This window comes from Mustela lutreola, chromosome 7 (assembly GCF_030435805.1).
Source record: "Mustela lutreola isolate mMusLut2 chromosome 7, mMusLut2.pri, whole genome shotgun sequence".
Classification (NCBI taxonomy): domain Eukaryota; kingdom Metazoa; phylum Chordata; class Mammalia; order Carnivora; family Mustelidae; genus Mustela; species Mustela lutreola.
This window is the reverse complement of record NC_081296.1, coordinates 45,304,661-45,322,862: the sequence shown is the minus strand read 5'-3', so window position 1 is coordinate 45,322,862 and position 18,202 is coordinate 45,304,661. Positions and strand designations below refer to the sequence as shown.

The 18,202-nt window shown below is 43.0% G+C and overlaps 1 protein-coding gene across 3 annotated transcripts in view; it reads right to left on the bottom strand.

Annotated features, from left to right (window-relative positions):
• Positions 1-18,202, bottom strand: part of MYZAP (myocardial zonula adherens protein) — a 90,135-nt gene that overhangs the window by 20,365 nt on the left and 51,568 nt on the right. For 2 of the 3 annotated variants that reach the window (XM_059180618.1, XM_059180619.1), the window contains exon 11: positions 1,671-1,754. In XM_059180618.1, coding sequence (XP_059036601.1) covers positions 1,671-1,754 — 84 coding nt within the window. Of the gene's footprint in view, positions 1-1,670; positions 1,755-13,234; positions 17,008-18,202 lie in introns of those variants that run through there. The other variant, XM_059180620.1, reaches the window with a different exon arrangement.

Below are 18,202 nucleotides of genomic sequence, written 5' to 3'. Positions count from 1 at the left end.
AATCTACTGCAGAAGAGCTGTCCTGAGGGGCAGAGCCGGGGGAGGGAGAGGGCTGGTGGGCACTGCCTCCCCTGTCAGCATCTCCTTCATCTGTCCTGGACCCACAGGCTCCCACATGGACACCCCCTCTCTGATCTCACTGGGGAAGAAGGTGTGATTCCTCCCATGGGTTGTTCTGGTTTGGGAGGACATTCTTAGAAACGTCCATATGTAAGGCTGGAGATGCACCCAGGGACCACGGAGGGGAAGGGAGGAGGGGGACAGGGCAAGTGCCCATTTACTCAGCTGTTCTGACAAGACCCTTGAGCTTGAATCTACCGCCAGGTCCCTGTGGGCCATGACTTTTATAGGCAGCTCCCCAAACACAGAGCAAATGAAAAGGCGGCTCACTCTTCCCACAAACATAGCTATTAAGAGTTCAGGCTTTGAATTCAGGCTTATCCATTTCCACCATCACCTTGGCCAGGCTCCTTCATGCCCCCGAACCTCAGTCTCCCTGCCTATATAATATAGTGGGAGAAATACAATCTAATTCCTAGGGATGCCTCTTAAGAAACATGCCAGGCACTTTCTCTGCACTCTCGCTGCCCCGTGACACACCTGCAGGTGCACTTACCATCCTCGTTCTGTGATTCTAAGAAACCTCCCCAGCGTCACCCAGCTAATAAGAGGCAGATCCAGAGTTCAAACTTGGGCAAGTCTGATTCCACTCTTAACCTCCAAGTTATACAAAGGATGTGGAAAGCCATTAATAGCGCCCAGAAACACCAGCTGCTTCACCAATGTCCTCTCTGTCCTGTCTCCACCCTTCCTCACTGTCTCCCGAGCTGTCTTCCTTGGGGAAGAACTACGTTGAGGTGCACAGATAGGAGATTCATGAGGCTCAGAAGGAAGGGGCTCGATGCCAAGCTCTTAATGAAGAGCCTTCAGCACGAATGGATTTTGGCTTTTGCTTCCATTAATACCTAAGCCCTTAAGATTCTTCCAGCTCCTTAATTTCCTTTTCTGGAACCTACACCAAATCTTCATAATGACTTTCAAGAAAGCCAGAAAGCCAGGAAAACTAAGTATCTTCAAAGTTTCAGGTGAAATCGAGTCACCTCCAAACCTGTTGACTCAGTGTCACAGAGAAGCGGAGTCAGAACCCTGTCTCTCGGCCTGGCTCTGGCCTTACCCAAGCTGGGGGATCGTGAGCAAAGCCACCTGCTTCCTCTGGACAATCCTATTCTTTATTTTTTTTTTTTCCCCTGTGCCTCCTTTTGAAACATTTGTCATTGTAAAGACAACAATCCTTGTCTTGCCTTTCTTAAAGTTGCTGAGAGAACCATGAGAGGAATGTCCATGAAAATACCTCCCAAGTTATAAAGCCCTACATACATGCGGGAAATTATCAGTGTTACTCAACAGCTCCTCAGACTCGCTAAGAAAATTCTGGAACAAGAAAAATGAAAGCCAAAAAGCAGAGGTGGGCAGCAGGCTGGGATAAGGAGAGTCGTTGGTAAAGAAAAACTGGCTGTCAGAATCCCATTTTCAGTGCTGGCAGTTAACCTTCAATCAATTTTATAAGGCCAGGAAACAGCCATATTTTTAATTAAGTGTCGGCGGTAGGCTCGGCAACATAAAATTTAATGGTAGAGAAGACACCAACTTAAAGAAACACAGCTTCTTACCTCTCCTTCTAAGAAAGAGATCTTTTCCAAAAGCTGCAATATTAAGAGCTGTTTCTGCTGCACCTTCTTCTTCAACGATTCAATCTAGATAGAAACAAATGAAGAACTGTTAATGAAAACCACACACAACGGTAGACACACAAGTTAATCAACCAGAAGAGATGTCTTTGGTTGTCCTCCAATGAGAACCCGCCCTTCGGTTCTCTGTGTCTCAGGAACAGTGTTAACACGAGACGTTCCCTGGAACAGAGGGTTCGGTGGCCACATGATTTTGGAGTCGCGCCCCATTAGGTTTGTTTGACCTGACGTTTCCAAACTGATTTTGCTGTGTAACCCTTATTAACATCCCATGTATGGGACGGAGAGCGTGCTCTGGGAGTACACACACACACACACACATAAAATACTCAGCTTAAATTCGAGAGTCAGTCCGCATTTCAGACATTGAACACTGTTATTCCTGTTAGTAGATTCATTCAATCGGGTGTCAGAAGTTGTGGTCTGGGAACAGGGTCACTGTCACTGAAAGTGCAAATGGAATTGAGAGGATCCAAAATTCACGTGGCTTGGGACAAAGACAGAGACTCAAGCTGGGTGTTCGCCTTTGTTTTTACAAGGCGGTCTATCTTAGCTACTCTAACTCTGCTTTTCATTCATGTCATGTTCCACAGACAAACCACAGATGCCCTAAGAGCAGGAACCAGGGTGCTCCATTCCAGGCTATGCTGTAGACAACAGGCAATCATGGGAACAGTGTGCAGGTTCAGTCAGTAACCGGTGATTTGGAAGAACACACTAATTTCCCAACAGCCTAGTATATTCAATTTGTGCATTTGCAAAATCTTTAAAAAAAAAAATCCGTCTCAGTGCAAAAATGACACACAATCTCCCTTTAGAAGTGAATCTAGCCAGAGCTAGGAAAAGACAAAAGTACAATCACATTGCCCTTTGACCCAGCAATCCCATTCCTAGAAATAGATCCCCAAAGACACATTGGCTAAACTACAAAATGACCTGGACAAAGGATTTTGGGCTTTTACAAGACACAAAGAAAACAGAACTCCATCAATCAATAAGTGGTTGGTTAAATAAACCATGGTTCATCATGACAACGGATGACTGCGAAGATCTCTAGAGCAGATAAGGTGTTTCATAAGAAATATATGGTACGCAAGCTTTAGTGTAAAACAGAGGAGACCATTTTAAATTTTGAGGAAGAGATGAAGTATTTCAATGTATATAATTTTTGAGTCAGTAGATTAAGTTAGTAACTGGAAATGAGTATTAAAAAATTATGCATAATTCCACTGGTATCTTAAGAATCCTGTTGTGATTTTATTATAACCCATGGAGGATAACATTAAATCAATCCAAATAATTGGCCTTAAAAAAAAAAAAAAAAAAAACAGAGGAGACCATCGGAAAGCATATACACTTGCAAAAAGAAATTTTGCAAAGGAAAAAGAAACCTTAATTATTAAGAAATAGTTGCCAATAGGGAAAGAAGGAAATTAGAGGCAGAAGAAAAGACTTTTTAGTAATACCTTGTTACCTACATTTAATTTTGAAAGCACATTTTACAGATTCAAAAAATAAATCTAAACCAAAAAGAAAAAAAAAGCGAACCTGAAAACTTGAAAATGCGTCAAAATAAAGGAGCTCAACTATATATCCAGTTGATGAAAAGAATCAAGTGTTGTTTGAACAAGCTAATTTGACTCTGTTTTTAGTGGGCTGTATTCTAAAAACAGAACTGCAAAGAAATCTCTTATTCACTAGGAAAACTGTTGGTAATAATGTTAGTATTGTTGTTTTGTGTTTTTTTTTTTAAGATTTTATTTATTTATTTGACAGACAGAGATCACAAGGAGGCAGAGAGACAGGCAGAGAGAGAGGAGGAAGCAGGCTCCCTGCTGAGCAGAGAGCCCGACGCGGGGCTCGATCCCAGGACCCTGGGATCATGACCTGAGCCAAAGGCAGAGGCTTTAACCCACTGAGCCATCCAGGCGCCCCTGTTTTGTGTTGTTTTGAAAGTATTTGAGATATTGCAGTATAATAATGTTTGGAACCAAGGTTTTCAGTGTAAAAGAAGGAAATATAAGTGTGAAATCAAAGAAATAAAAAGTTTTGTTAAGTTTGAAATGAAAACATTAGTATGAACTCATAAGTAATATTTTATTTTCCTCTGTTAAGTATGCATTTCTTAATTCTGTCCACTGAAGAAGCTTAGAAATTTTAACAATAAACACATAACATATCCAGATTGTGGCATCTAAATACTAACCCTCACCAACCAAACATGGGTCATCTTCGAGGAACGGCTCATTTCAAGGGGTAAAATTTTCTAGGGGAACTCAAGACACCTTATGCCTGAAAACAAATGCATGAAGGGCCTCCCTTGGGCTAAGGATTACAACAATTTTAGCATCAAAAAGAATAACGAATGTAATTGAGTAAAACACATGGAATAAATACGTTTTTAAAACCCTGAGTATGTTATGATTCTTCAAAAACCAAAACCAACAGCAATGACGAGGGAATGACTAGGGAACCAACTTCTTACTTAGAAACTTGGCAACTTAGACGCAGACTTAAAGGCATGTAGCCTGCCTTTCTTGTACAAACTGCATTTTGAGATTACTAGTAAGTCCTAGGTAATGAGGGAAAGAGTTTTATTTTTCAGAAGAATAAAATCCCCATTGTGCAATCCCTAGGAAGTAAGTGGCTCATTGTATGAGATGAATTAACAGATGAACCAGTCAGAGGCAAAGGTAAGGAAGAACTTTACAACTGCATTTTGAGCTGTCCCCATCTGGGCCCGGGATTGGCCTCAGCATCACCCAAAGGGGGTCAATCAGACATGAAGACAGAGTAAACAGCACAGCACCAGGCAGTGTGCTTCCTCCCCATGCCAGCCCCCAAGAAAGGGAAAACTGAATCTCACCGTGTGCTAGAGCTAATGAACAAAAAGTCAATTCCCGAACGCAGAAACATTTATAGGACAACTGACACATCTCCTACAACATCTCTTGGTGCGGGAAACTCAGCAGAGGAGGAGGATACACAGGGAGAAGTCTGTTCTAGATTAAAAGACTCTAGAAACATAACCACCAAACAAATGACCTTCTCTGGATACTGACTGAAGCGAGGCTTCAGCAAAAAAGACCATTTTAAAGACATTCCAGAAAATTTTAGGACACATGGGTATTATTGCATGATACCAAAGAATTATCATTAACTTTGTTTGGTGCGACAATGGCGTCATGTTTATATAAGAAAAAGTACGTATGTTTTAGAGATGGATAGTGAGGTGTATAGGAAACAGAAGCAGGATGTCTGGGATTTGGTTTAAAATGACTGCATGAAGGGGAAAAAGAGGAAAAGAAGGAGCAAATACAGCAAAGAGAGCCAAGTTTTGCTGTTTGTTGAAGCTGGTCATGAGTCCAGGGGGCTTCATCGATCAGTCTCTCTGTCCTGAGTGCATCTGACATTTTCATGATAAAATATTTTAAATTCCACCTGGTGCCAAAAAATACAATCCTCCCACACAAAAAGTAAGCCATAGAAAACAGAATATAATAAGAAACACATTTAAGAGAAACTGTCCAATGTTGATAATAATTAAAGAAATTATAATTAAAAACAGTAACAAGTTACCCTTTAATAACGATTGAATGCGCCCAAAACTACCGGCGAAAGAAATCAGCACTGAAAGAGCTGGGAGGGGCAGCCCTTCTCGTGTGTTGCAGGTGGCATTGTAAATTAGAATGACCCTTTGGGCAATTTAGCAATAAATATTAAGAGCCATAAAGCTGTTCATACCCTTTGACCCACTAATCCCACTCCTGGGAATTTATCCTAAGGATATAATTCAGACATAGGAAAAAAGCTACATATACAAAGATGTTCTTGCTCCTATTATTTATAACAGAAACTGGAAATAACCTTAACGTCCAGCACTAAGGCACGGGGTGGTACATTATGGAATATCAATTTGATGGAGCATATGACACAGACACTGCAAACACACTGCCAAATGTAAAAGTGTTTACGAAAATCCTCGAGGGATAAAAACAAAATAAAACAAGAAAGAAACACCAAAGCTTGCAATGATCAAAAGTAAAAGCTGGAGGTTAGCTCAACAAAATCATACTGAAGTTGCTGTAGAATTACGGGCAAAAGGAAAGTTTCTTTTTCTTTAAATGTCCCTCAGTGTTTTAGGAATAGTTTTCAAAAAATCGTTCTTACGGTGCTCTTCTTTCATTCCTTCTTATAGTATTAAGACCTTTTAAAAAACTGATTTGAATTCTTTAAATGAGAGGCAAGATGGGTACTGAAATTAGCTACAATATTCCAAGGAGGTCTAGGTACATTTCATCAATTAACATAAAAAGGGACTTCAAGTACCCTTACTTCACTCTCTCTGAAGTAATCAGAGTGGTTGGTGAGTCCAGGGAAGCAAGAGATGTGATTGAAGGCACTCTAATGGGCAGTTCATAGGAAGATATTGAGGATTTTACTTAAAAATGGAGGAGATGCAAGGCAGATATGTTGTCTGCAGGATGTGGAGAGAAGGCGATTCTGTGAGTTCTGAGAGAACAGAGGGCTGATGCTGGAGCAAACAGGCCCTGTCTTCTGGGGAGACAGAACGGCTATTGGAAGGATTTGGGGGGGGTGCTGAAGCTTCTGCTGACAAGTCTTGCCTTTCAGCAACTGAAGCTTCGAGAAGCAATCGTGCTCTTGGGCTGAGGGAATGCTGGGCCCGCACATTGGCTTTCATCCTCGAGCGTTCCTTACAGGATCATCTTCCGTGGGGGTTGACATGTTCGGATTAGAGGAAAAAGGACACCAAGGATGGCAGACAGGGCATGCCTCGGACCTCCTGTCCTACAAGGGTGTCAACTCGGAATCCCAACTCAGTCCAACCCACGCGACCTCCTAAGAGACACCCATCATGAGGCGCTATCTCTAAGTCACATATCTGAGGGGTAAGTGTGTTACTTCTGACTGCTGACTTCAAAGTGCCTTCAACTATTGTCTCCTATAGAGCCCCAGCACATGATAAACACTCAAAATCTAGCTACTACTGTGTTACTGCTGGCATTCCTCCCCACTTAGACTGGGAGCTTGAGAGTGAAGACCTTGGTCATCTTTCTACTCTCAGATAATGAATGAATGAATCAGTGACTCCATCCGTCCATCTCTCAACAGTCTATCCCTTAGACTCCAGGGGAAAAATTGTCTGGAAGAGATTCTTGGAGGCCCTGATGGACCAAGGCGGATATACCCCTCCAAAGCACTCCCAAAATCAGGAGCCACTCCAAAATCCAGGATACCATGCAGCTGGCATGCAATTTCTGCTCTTGTCCATACACTGAATTCTGTAAATTTGACCTTGAAGAGATTTGTGTCTTCTTCATGAAGCTGCATTTTGGTCCAGCTGTCACCTGGTGGTGGTAAATGACCAAAGCTCCCAGGCTCAAATCAGGGCATTAAGAAATGAGAACTGAGAAGCACTTATTTTCAGACCTCATCCATTTACTGAACAGGAACATAATCTTGTCCCAACAGTTAAATTTCAGTATGAAATAGTATACCCCCTTATAGAACAAAGGAAGAAACCCATCTTGGTAAAATCTGGAACCTCTTAACTAATGTTAATAGAATTTTTTCTTAGTTTTGTCTCAAAAAGCATGTTTCTTTGTAACTCAACTGAATATATGCATTGCAGCCTAATGATGCTAGATCTCTTAAGACTACAGCCCATTTGATATTCACAGTGGTGGTAGGGGGCGGAGGGGTACCTCTAGTTAATGGCTTTTCTTCACACTGGCCACTGTGGAGTCAGCTCCCTGGCTGATCTGAGCTAAGCAATCCCTCTGAGGCTATGGCCACACAACAGAAACACCTAGAGGGAGCTTTTACAAAATACTGACTTCTAGGCTTACCCCCATAGATGCTGATTATATCACTCTCTTTCTTAAAAACTCTTCCACTATGACCCAGCAATTGCACTATTGGGTATTTACCCTAAAGATACAAATGTAGTGATCCAAAGGGGCACATGCACCCGAATGTTTATAGCAGCAATGTCCACAATAGCCAAACTATGGAAAGAACCTAGATGTCCATCAACAGATGAATGGATCAAGAAGATGTGGTATATATACACAATGGAATACTATGCAGCCATCAAAAGAAATGAAATCTTGCCATTTGCAACAACATGGATGGAACTAGAGCGTATCATGCTTAGCGAAATAAGTCAAGCAGAGAAAGAGAACTATCATATGATCTCCCTGATATGAGGAAGTGGTGATGCAACATGGAGGCTTAAGTGGGTAGAAGAAGAATAAATGAAACAAGATGGGATTGGGAGGGAGACAAACCATAAGTGACTCTTAATCTCACAAAACAAACTGAGGGTTGCCGGGGGGAGGGGGTTTGGGAGAAGGGGTTGGGATTATGGACATTGGGGAGGGCATGTGATTTGGTGAGTGCTGTGAAGTGTGTAAACCTGGTGATTCACAGACCTGTACCCCTGGGGATAAAAATATATGTTTATAAAAAATAAAAAAATTTAAAAAAAAAAAAAAAAAAACCTCTTCCAAACTTCTAACATTTGAACTCCCTAGCATGGATGTGAGGCCCTCCCATGGTCCCGCTATCTCCCCCCTGTCATTTCAGGCCTGTCCTGTCCCCAATGAACCCTACACTTAAGCCAGTCCATTCTCTCAGCACTCCACAGACATGCAGTGGTCCTGCCTCTGGGCCTTTGCACAGGCTGCTGCTTCTACCACGCATAACTTCCCACCTCCCACCCACCTCTCTACCAGGAAATCTGCCGTCACAACATACTCACAAGTCTCCCTCTTCTGTTCTACCTCAGTCTTTTGAACAAACCCCCATTAGGGCCCCTGACTGCTGCTACAATCCTTTGTTGACATCTTTCTCTTGCACTGGACAGCACACCCACAGGAGACACGTTACTGTATCAAAGATCTTATACAAAAGAACTGTTCTCTTAGAAGATGTAATTGCGCTGTCAATCCACACATTTTTATGACTTGTTTTCCGGAGGTGGGGATGCTATAGTGAAAGAACTCCTCCTGATTTCTTTCGGAAAAAACTCGGAACAAAATGAAACTGTACCAGATTTTAGGAAGGTCCTGTTATGGATTTGGAGCAACCCTAGAAGTTACAAGGCTTCTCAGCTTCCTGGAATTTGTTTCCATTAGTGACAGACATATAGGTCACAGGTCATTTCAGGTCAATGTCAGAAGAAGATACAGTTCTATTATTAGAATTATGTGAATAGTACCTGATTGTGTGAGACTTGCCAAACATAACTATCGAGGTTGGGGATATGAAGAGAAAGCAACAGATATAAGAAATGCAGCAGCAACTAAGTATTAAATGTTAGAAAACACTTAATGTGTTTTTTTAAAGAAACTGTGGTTTAGGGGGTGCCTGGGTGGCTCAGTGGGTTAAGCCTCTGCCTTCAGCTCAGGTCATGATCCCAGGGTCTTAGGATCAAGCCCCGCATCGGGCTCTCTGCTCAGCGGGGAGCCTGCTTTCCCATCTCTCTCTACCTGCCTCTCTGCCTACTTGAGATCTCTGTTAAATAAATAAATAAAATCTTAAAAAAAAATGTGATTTAGGGTGTCATGTGTTACCAGCTGCCTAGTAATAATATGCATGTCTCTGGAAAATGCCTTAAATAAAACCGTAAGCACACCGAAATGGAGCACAGAACTAGAAGTTATGTTAAAATGGACAATCACGTTGAATCACATTAAAATCTGGCAAGGGCAAGGAAACTAGATTGTTGTCAGAGCAAATGAGGTCTATGATATAATTGCTTATTTTCTTGGGAATGTGTTTAATTTTGTTTTCATTCAAAGTTTAGGGATAACCAAGTAAGGCCCATAGGCACATATATTCAAAATCAGTGTGTGAGGGCTGTGTGTGTGCGCGCACGTGTGCATGTACTGTGAAACTTGACCACACGTTAATAAAGCTCCCAACCTCCACCACTAACACCTCTGATTTGCTACTCTTTCCCACAGACCCTCACTTCAAAAGGCTTTCTGCTTTAAGTTGCATTTATGAAGAAATAATTCATTTTCCCACTGAAAACTGTATCAAAGATGGGTAACTGCCAGTTAAAACTTCTAATCAAACATAAGATAACCAGCATTATGAATTCTAGGTAAAAGTAGAGCAATAGGATACTTTATTATGAGTCCTCGTTGACTTCTCAGGGGAAATTATGCTGTTAGTGTATTTGAAAAGTTCGTAAGAAAAACAGTGTGAAGATTCCCCTTATTGTTTTCAAACCCTCTCCCCTCCCGAGGCCCAGTGAATCAGTGAAATGACCAGAGATGGCATGGAACAGGACTGCCAAGAACCTTCTAGAACTCACTCAGGCATGCAATCACCTTTTCCTTTTGCCTCCCCTTGTCCTGACAGGGCCTTGTTTGCCACCCACACTCTTGTTCCCCTCTGTGATCTAGAAAATAAAATTGTCCCCATTTCGGGGTGCCTGGGTGGCTCAGTGGGTTAAAGCCTCTGCCTTCAGCTCGGGTCATGATCCCAGGGTCCTGGGATTGAGCCCCGCGTCGGGCTCTCTGCTCAGCAGGGAGCCTGCTTCCTCCTCTCTCTCTGCCTGCCTCTCTGCCTGCTTGTGATCTCTGCCTGTCAAATAAATAAATAAAATCTTTAAAAAAAAATTGTCCCCATTTCCCTTAAAATCAGCATCATGTTCAATCTTCACGTACCCTGCCACAAGAAATAAGTGGATACACCCCACTCTTCCTCTGAAAAGGCTTTCCGTGTTTGCAACAGCTACTCTCAATTCTATCTCCGAAGTCTTGTAACGCTGTAATTTCACAGTTATTGTACTTTTAAAGTGCATTCTCCTTGATAAAAACCACCGCAGTAAGAATTTTCAAAATAATAAAGTTACCCTCTTTTCCTAAAAAATAATAAAACATAAGGAAATATGACAAGATCAGAATCTGCCCTGCACTAATGCAACATAAAAGAACAGTTTAAAAAGGACAAGGAAAATGGTACATTATCTCATTCCGGGGGAGTGAAGGGAATGAATTAAGGCCACAACAAAACGAAACTGAAAAATTGCTAAATGAAGCTCTGAGTGGGGAAAATGAAAAATCAATGACGGAACGGAGGGAAAAAGGTACATTTTTCATCTTCATGATGCTTGATTGGGTTTGTAGAAATTCATTTCCAATTAATGTGTCTTGTGGCATTCAGCCAGGCTAGCTATGATCAGGACACATATTTTAATCAATTTTTTTCTATTAAGTTTGAAGTAATATATAATAATAGAACGATACCATTCAAAAGGATCAGTTGAAACTGGCTTCTGAGGTAAAATAATCTAATTTGGTTTGATTTCTATCTTATATTAAAGATAACCCAGCTTCTCTTTGAGGAGAGGAGTAGCACCCTGCTTCTCCCCGGTGCCTAAACATGACGGGGCTGTATAAACATCAGGGAAGAATGGATACACTGGCTTTCCGATCTGACAGGGAATAATGCACCACTGGGGAGGGAGATGGAGGGGTGTCCTGGGGACCAGGACTGTTGCTCGGTTTGCTGGTTATTCTCAGAAACAACCCTAGGCGGTGCGGTCATCCCCACAGAGGAGGAAACTGATCTTGCTAGAGTTTCATCACCCATCCTTCCCTCAGCAATCCCCTAGGATCACCTCGGCATCAGGCTCAGTGTTAGGCACGGGGCACACAGCAGTCAGCCAGGAAGATCTGATCTCCACCTTCATGGACCACACATCCCACAAAGGAAGGCAGGCAGTAGGCAGAGAAACACCCAAGAAAGTGTAATAAAGGGAGAGGCACAGAGAAGTATCATATCCCTGAGGCAAGATGCACCTGCCGACTGACTGCCGGTGGAGTGAGGGCAGGGGTCAGACTTGGGGGCTGAAGAGGGTGACCGGCTCATCCCAGCTTTCCCAGTGCTGCCCAGGCTTTAGCACTGGGATCTCATGTGCCGGGAGCTTTCTCACTTGCAGGCAAACCGGGACAACTGGTCACCCGAGAGCTGGATGCCAGCAGGTCTGAGATCTCTCTGAGGTCAAGGCCCAGGCTCTTTCTCTCACCACACTGACGTTCAAAGGTTTGCTGTCACCTTCCCCATGGTGGTGACCTATCACTACCACACTGCGGGGAATCAGGCCAGGCTGGGGAGAGCTAGCTGGGATCGTCCTTTACAAAGTGTCTGCTACAGCCCTAAGTCTTGAGGATGTTCTTTTTCCCTCTGACTTAGATAAAAGACTCTGCATTGAACAGGAATGTCCAGGGAGAGAATGGTTTCAGACGAACCTACGGTGAGGCATGTGGCAGCCCCAGCTCTGCAGGTGGGACAGAGCTGGTGCCTCAGCAACGGTGGTTTTTACAATGTCCCTAAGTTCAAGTGTCCAGGAGTGTGGCCATTCACCCGCACCAGCCAGGCCAGGCTTCTCCCGGGAGCCTCCTAGCTGCCCTTCCAGCTTCTCTCCTGAGTCGCCGGCTCCCTCCTGCCAGAGACGTCATTCTGGGGTCACATCTGACTAGGCAAAGGGCCCCACTGAGGAATGTGGAACAGGCTAACACCAGACATTTTCTCAGCTTGGTGCTGAGCAGGTGCGAACCCATGACTGGTCTCGACCTCAATTCCAGCCTCTCCATTATCCCTGCCCATGACCATCTAGTCAAACTAGACTGATAGCTCCTTGCACTCCCCCTCTACTTTCTGGTCTCCATGTTTTTGTTTTTTGTTGTTTTGTTGTTGTTATTCTATATTTTGTCTGACATGTGCTTTTCCACCCATTTAGTCCCTGCCTAGAAAAATCCAATCCATCCTGTAAGACGTGGTCAGTTCTCATTCCCTCCCCAAGGTCTCTGCCCCCACACCAGCGCCAAGCCCCTCGCCTACGTTACATCAGTCAATCCTTACTTACAACAGCCTCTGAAGCAGGCAAGATTACGATCGTCCTCATTTGGTTGATAAGGAAACTGAATGTTGAAAACAACTGACTTGCTCAAGACAGAAAGCCTAGGGAAGAGAGGAGCATGATGCAAAACCAGATTCAGTTTTCTCAAAGCCTGTGAACTTAATCACTCCTGTCTCCCGCTTCCCTGTCCCCAGCAAGCAGCTCAAACCCCTGCTTAATACTCGTCATAGTTTACCTCGAGTTCTAGCAAGTTTTAGTATCAACCAGAAAGTCCTTTGAGGGCAAGAACTTGATGTCTATTTTTGCATTTTGTTCATAGAAGATGTTTCTGAAATGAGTTTTGATGGACCCATCAGGGCAGGAGAACAGGAGTATTGAAAGACAGTCAAGGGGAACAACTCCATCTTGATAAAGGGGCTGTGAAAAACTCAATGGGGCAAGGAAGGAATATTGGCTAAATGCTATTAGACAAACAAGCTTTCCATGAGCAGAAAAAAAGCAAAACAAAACCAAATACCAAACCCCCCAAAAACAAACAAAAATAACACACGCACAAAAAGAAAAATGCAAACTTGTTTACAGTATATACAGAGAAATAAATTCCACATGGATTATTCTTTATTTGTTCATCAAACATTCATTGAACACCTACTATACACCAGTGACTGTTCCAGATGTTAGGAGTCTAGCCAAGAGCAAAACAGAGAAAAGCCACTGCCCTTGTGGAGCTTACATTCTAGTGGGGGCAAGCAGACAACAAACAAGTAAGCGAAACAGAGAAATGCAGTATATCTATTCTAGGATGTAAGTGTATGGAGGAAAAGAGTAAGAGAAGATAAAGGCTATGAGTGTGGTAGGGGTTGTAACTAAACCATAAAGACGAAAAACAAAACTCTAAAATGATCACAAAGATATCCTGATGGCACAGATGAATGGATAAAGAAGATGTGATCTATACACACACACACACACACACACACATACAAACAATAGACTATTATGCAGCCATCAAAAGAAATGAAAACTTGCCATTTGTGACGACATGGATAGAACTACAGAGCATTATGCTAAGTGAAATAACTCAATCAGAAAAGGACAATTATCATATGATCTCCCTGATACAAGGAAGTTGAGACGCAACATGGGGGGTTTGGGGGGTAGTGAAGGAAAAAATGAAACAAAATGGGATTGGGAGAAAGACAAACCATAAGAGACTCAATCTCACAAAACAAACTGAGGGTTGCCGGAGGAGGGAGGGTAGGGAGAGCGTGGTGGGGTTATGGACACTGGGGAGGGTATGTGCTATGGTGAGTGCTGTGAAGTGTGTAAACCTGGCAATTCACAGACCTGTACCCCTGGGGTTTATAATACATTATATGTTAATTAAAAATGTATATATATGTATATATACATGAGGATGTATATATACATTATATATATACTATATATACATAGATAGATAGATGGCAAACAAACAAGACCCAAGACACAGCACCAAAGCATTAGCCAGTTTATGTAAAATGTGTGCCTTACACAAGATACCATAAACAAAGAAACACATTGGCTGGGCGAAGAAACACTGTGACAAATGATCAGTATTGCAGTATGCAGAGTCCCGACAATTCAGCAGCAGAAGTGATCACCATATGGGAAAGTGCACAAGAGATAGAAACAGCCAGCTCATGAAAGGGGAGGAAGACTGAATGGTCAACACACTGATGAAAGGATGCTCAGAGGCACCCGGAGCCATGAGCAGTAATCCGGCTGGAGCAAATTACAATCAAAACAAAGAGGTACTATTTCACAGCCAGCTAAAATTATGGTCCAACAGCGCCAAGAGGTGGTGAGGATGTGGGGAAATCCACACTCCCGGTGGGTGGAAGTGGGCGCCCCCTCCGGAGACCAACTGGGCAGTATCTAATGAAGGGGAAACTGTGCTGACCCAAGGCCCAAGCAGGTCCTCCTCCAGCCACGTTCCCCAACAACAGAAGCAAGGAGACTGCTTGGCATTGTTTGTAAAAGAACAAAAATCTGGAAACAAGTCAAACATCTGTCAATAGGACACATAACGTTACATTAATTCAATGAAATATTAGAGATCCATTAAAATAAATAGTGTAGCTCCATAGGCAACACCACCAAAAACAAAAACAAAACTGGGGAAAAGAGTAAGTTGAATACTATATACAATAAAATCTACTTACTTGGAGATTATAAACAAAGATGGACATACATTTTTAAACACATACATGAGGCTAAACACTGATAATAGGTACATACGTATGCTGTAAAAACACCAAAACGTGGCCTAGATGGAGACCAAATGGCTTTTGAAGAGGGAGGGAGTGGGGAAGAAGGGAAAAGACCAGAGGAATAAAAAGAACCTCCTTCTACTTTTTTATTTTACTTGGAAAAAATCTGAAATATGCCAAGATGTTAACATTTTGGCACTTCTAGAGGAGAGTACCTGTGTCTTTTTTTTTTTACTACTCTCTATCATTTTTCATATTGCAATTTTTTTTTTCAAATTAAAAAAATACACAAAAATGAGAAGCAAAGAGGGAACACTGCCTTTGGAGCCAAAGATCTTATTGTGGCCCCAACACCATCATCATTTGCTGAGAGACTGCCAGCTACTTATTATTCAAGAGTCTAAGTTTCAGTTTTCTGTGCCCCCCCACCCCAAAAAACTATGCTATTCATATGCCCCATACGAGGATGAATGTGGGAATGTTAGGTCTAGACACATGGCCAAGAGGCATGAGAAACTTTCAGTAGCTGATAGTGACTTGAACATGAGTGCAACCTCACAAACTCTACGGGTAGAACATAGGCACCCAGGTCTCCAAGAAATATTTCACAGCCAATCGCAAACAAACTCAACAAAGAGAAGGTGAAGTCAGTGACAATTACAAAGAAAAGACTTCGTCCCTTAAAAGGATGGTTTATATCCTGAATATATTAATCAGCAGGTGTCATAAAAGAAACCTGCAATATTTCCATAACAGATAGGGAAAGAAAAGCTTCACACACACGGTGAGTTTTCTGATACCTTCTTAAAACATCACATTTTAGATAAGGTGTCTAAGATTTTAAAATAAAGAAGTGACTAATATGTCAAATATGAACATTTTAAACTGTCATGTTTTTATTTACTCTAAGTAAATTCTGCTTCAAACATCTGAGTAACTCCTCCTTTGGGCGGGGATGTGAGGAGCCAAGGGACAAAACTGTAGCCTTAAGAATCCCAGGCTTCCTTTGCCATCCACTGCCTACTTGCTATCATGGGGCAGAAGCACCTGAATGAGAGACCAAAGATAAATACTGACAGAAACCATTTTACCTGCCCACTCTGCCACGGGAAGTGGGGGCGGGGACCCATCCAGCGCCTAAGTAACATCCTGTCCCCTAATGAAGCCACTCCCTCAGCCCAGGCTGCCAGCTCATCAGGGTAACCCACGCATTACCACCACCACAGCTGCCGCTGCTACCTCTACCAGTCTTTAGTAACACTGTAAAGTTTTCATGACTGACCAGGCCCTGTGGCTTGCCTCAAGAAGATCTCTATAAAAATGAAGCAGGCATGGAGCATATTTCGCTTCAATATATTTCGACCAAATACATTTCTCTTTCCTTCAGACAGACCTCTCCTTTCCACAAAGTTAGCTGAACAGTCTATATGGGCAGAACACCCATGGAGATACAAAGCAAACCAAACCCGGCCTCAACAAAGAGAATGCTACATTGACTAGCGCTTTGGATCTCCATTCCAAGAGGACACCTGAGGGCCACTTCCCACATGCAAATATAACCAAACCCCACGGATACTTGGCCGCTTCCGTGTTATGTGGGGGTGATCTGGTGGGGAACACTTCCTTCCCGGAGCACTTGAGTTCTTCAAGCCTGCGTCCCCTCCTTAGCAGGTGTCCTCAGCAGCTTTCCAGAAGGGAGGCTTCCTTTTCCAAGATCTTAGCACCAGCCTCCACCTGGCAGTTCCTGAATTATTTTTTAGTATTATTTTTCACAGCAGCTCTTTGTTTGAGATCTAGGAACCCAAGCTTCTAAAAATATCCCTTGAGTTCTCAGGAGTCTGCAGCGTGAGGTTGGACAAGTGGCAGTGAGGGTGTGTGGTGTTTTCACAAATGAAAGCCCTACGTGGTCAAAGTTTCCTTTCCACAGCATGTCCTTCCGTTTCGTTCATCGGCTTCTCACAGAGAGACATGCCACCTCTTCCCAGCAGAGGACAAGTGTTCTTCTAATCTCGAACAGTAAAAGGAATTGCGTCCAACCCAGGCTACCATTTTATCATCTTCCAAAGAACCGGAGACTAAATCTGGAGAAGAGCTCGTGTGACATGATCTGGAAACAGGGGAATTGAGTGGATTAGGGTTGTGGGCTCAGTGCTCTGGCTCCGTTCCCCTACCCCCCATTGGTTACACTATCAGGGATGCTCTGAATCACCTAAACACAGGGAACTGGGCAGAAATGTCCTTTTGTGCGGTACATTTCAGCACAATACACAGTAGTTTTAAAACGACCTAAGAACTAACAAACGGGTGCTCTGTTCAAAATGGAATATTCTTGGAATGGAGAAAATGTAAAAAAGGTTTTAGTTGTATTGTGTGTAAATACTCCACTCAAGAGACTGGCAGCTGAGATGGAACAGAGCAAGGAGCATAGGAGAGAAGAGAGAAGGGGCCCTGGGTGGCTCAGTGGGTTAAGCCTCTGCCTTCAGCTCAGGTCATGATCCCAGGGCCCAGGGATCGAGCCCCACATCGGGCTCTCTGCTCAGTGGGGAGCCTGGCTCCCCACCACACACACTTTCTGCCTGTCTCTCTGCCTACTTGTAATCTCTGTCAAATAAATAAATAAAATCTTTTAAAAAAGAGAGTAGCATTACCAAAGATTCCATTTGGCTCCTAAGACTCCCAAAGCAGAGAAGGACAGCTGTGTGTGTGTCTGTCAAGAAAGCAACTCAGCTACTTTTGTTTTTAATTCCTTTAACTTGACACAGCAGGATCCCATCCACCCGTAATGATAATAGTAGCAGCTTGTGTTTATTGGGTACTTCCTATGCTCTGAGGAATATGCTGTAAGTATTTTATGTGCATCATCTCATTTAACTCTTGCCAAAAATATCCTCTTGGATGGATAGTGTTATTAGCCCCATCTTACAAACAAGAAAACCAACTTTATGAAGCTTCCCCAGCTAATCAACGCAGGTCTGATTCTCAAGTCCTTGCTCATGTCCGTCGTCTCTGCCGCCTCTCACTGTGTACCCTTCAAGGTCTCTAACTGCACTTCTCCTAGGTGTCTAATGCAGGGGGTGCCTGCAAATTCAGGGTTGAGGGGGTAGGTTCTAGGAACTTAAAAAAGGAGAAGAGAAGACCTGCTTTGCTGACTGGCTCAAGAAGAGCCAGAAACCAGAAACCCAAACCACAACTCTCGGGAAAGTTACTCCTCATCTGTTCTCTCCAATCTGGGCTGTTTCTCCCCCAAAACTGCTGCATTATGTAAATGGCTCTCAAAACAAACAAACCAACCAAAAACAAAA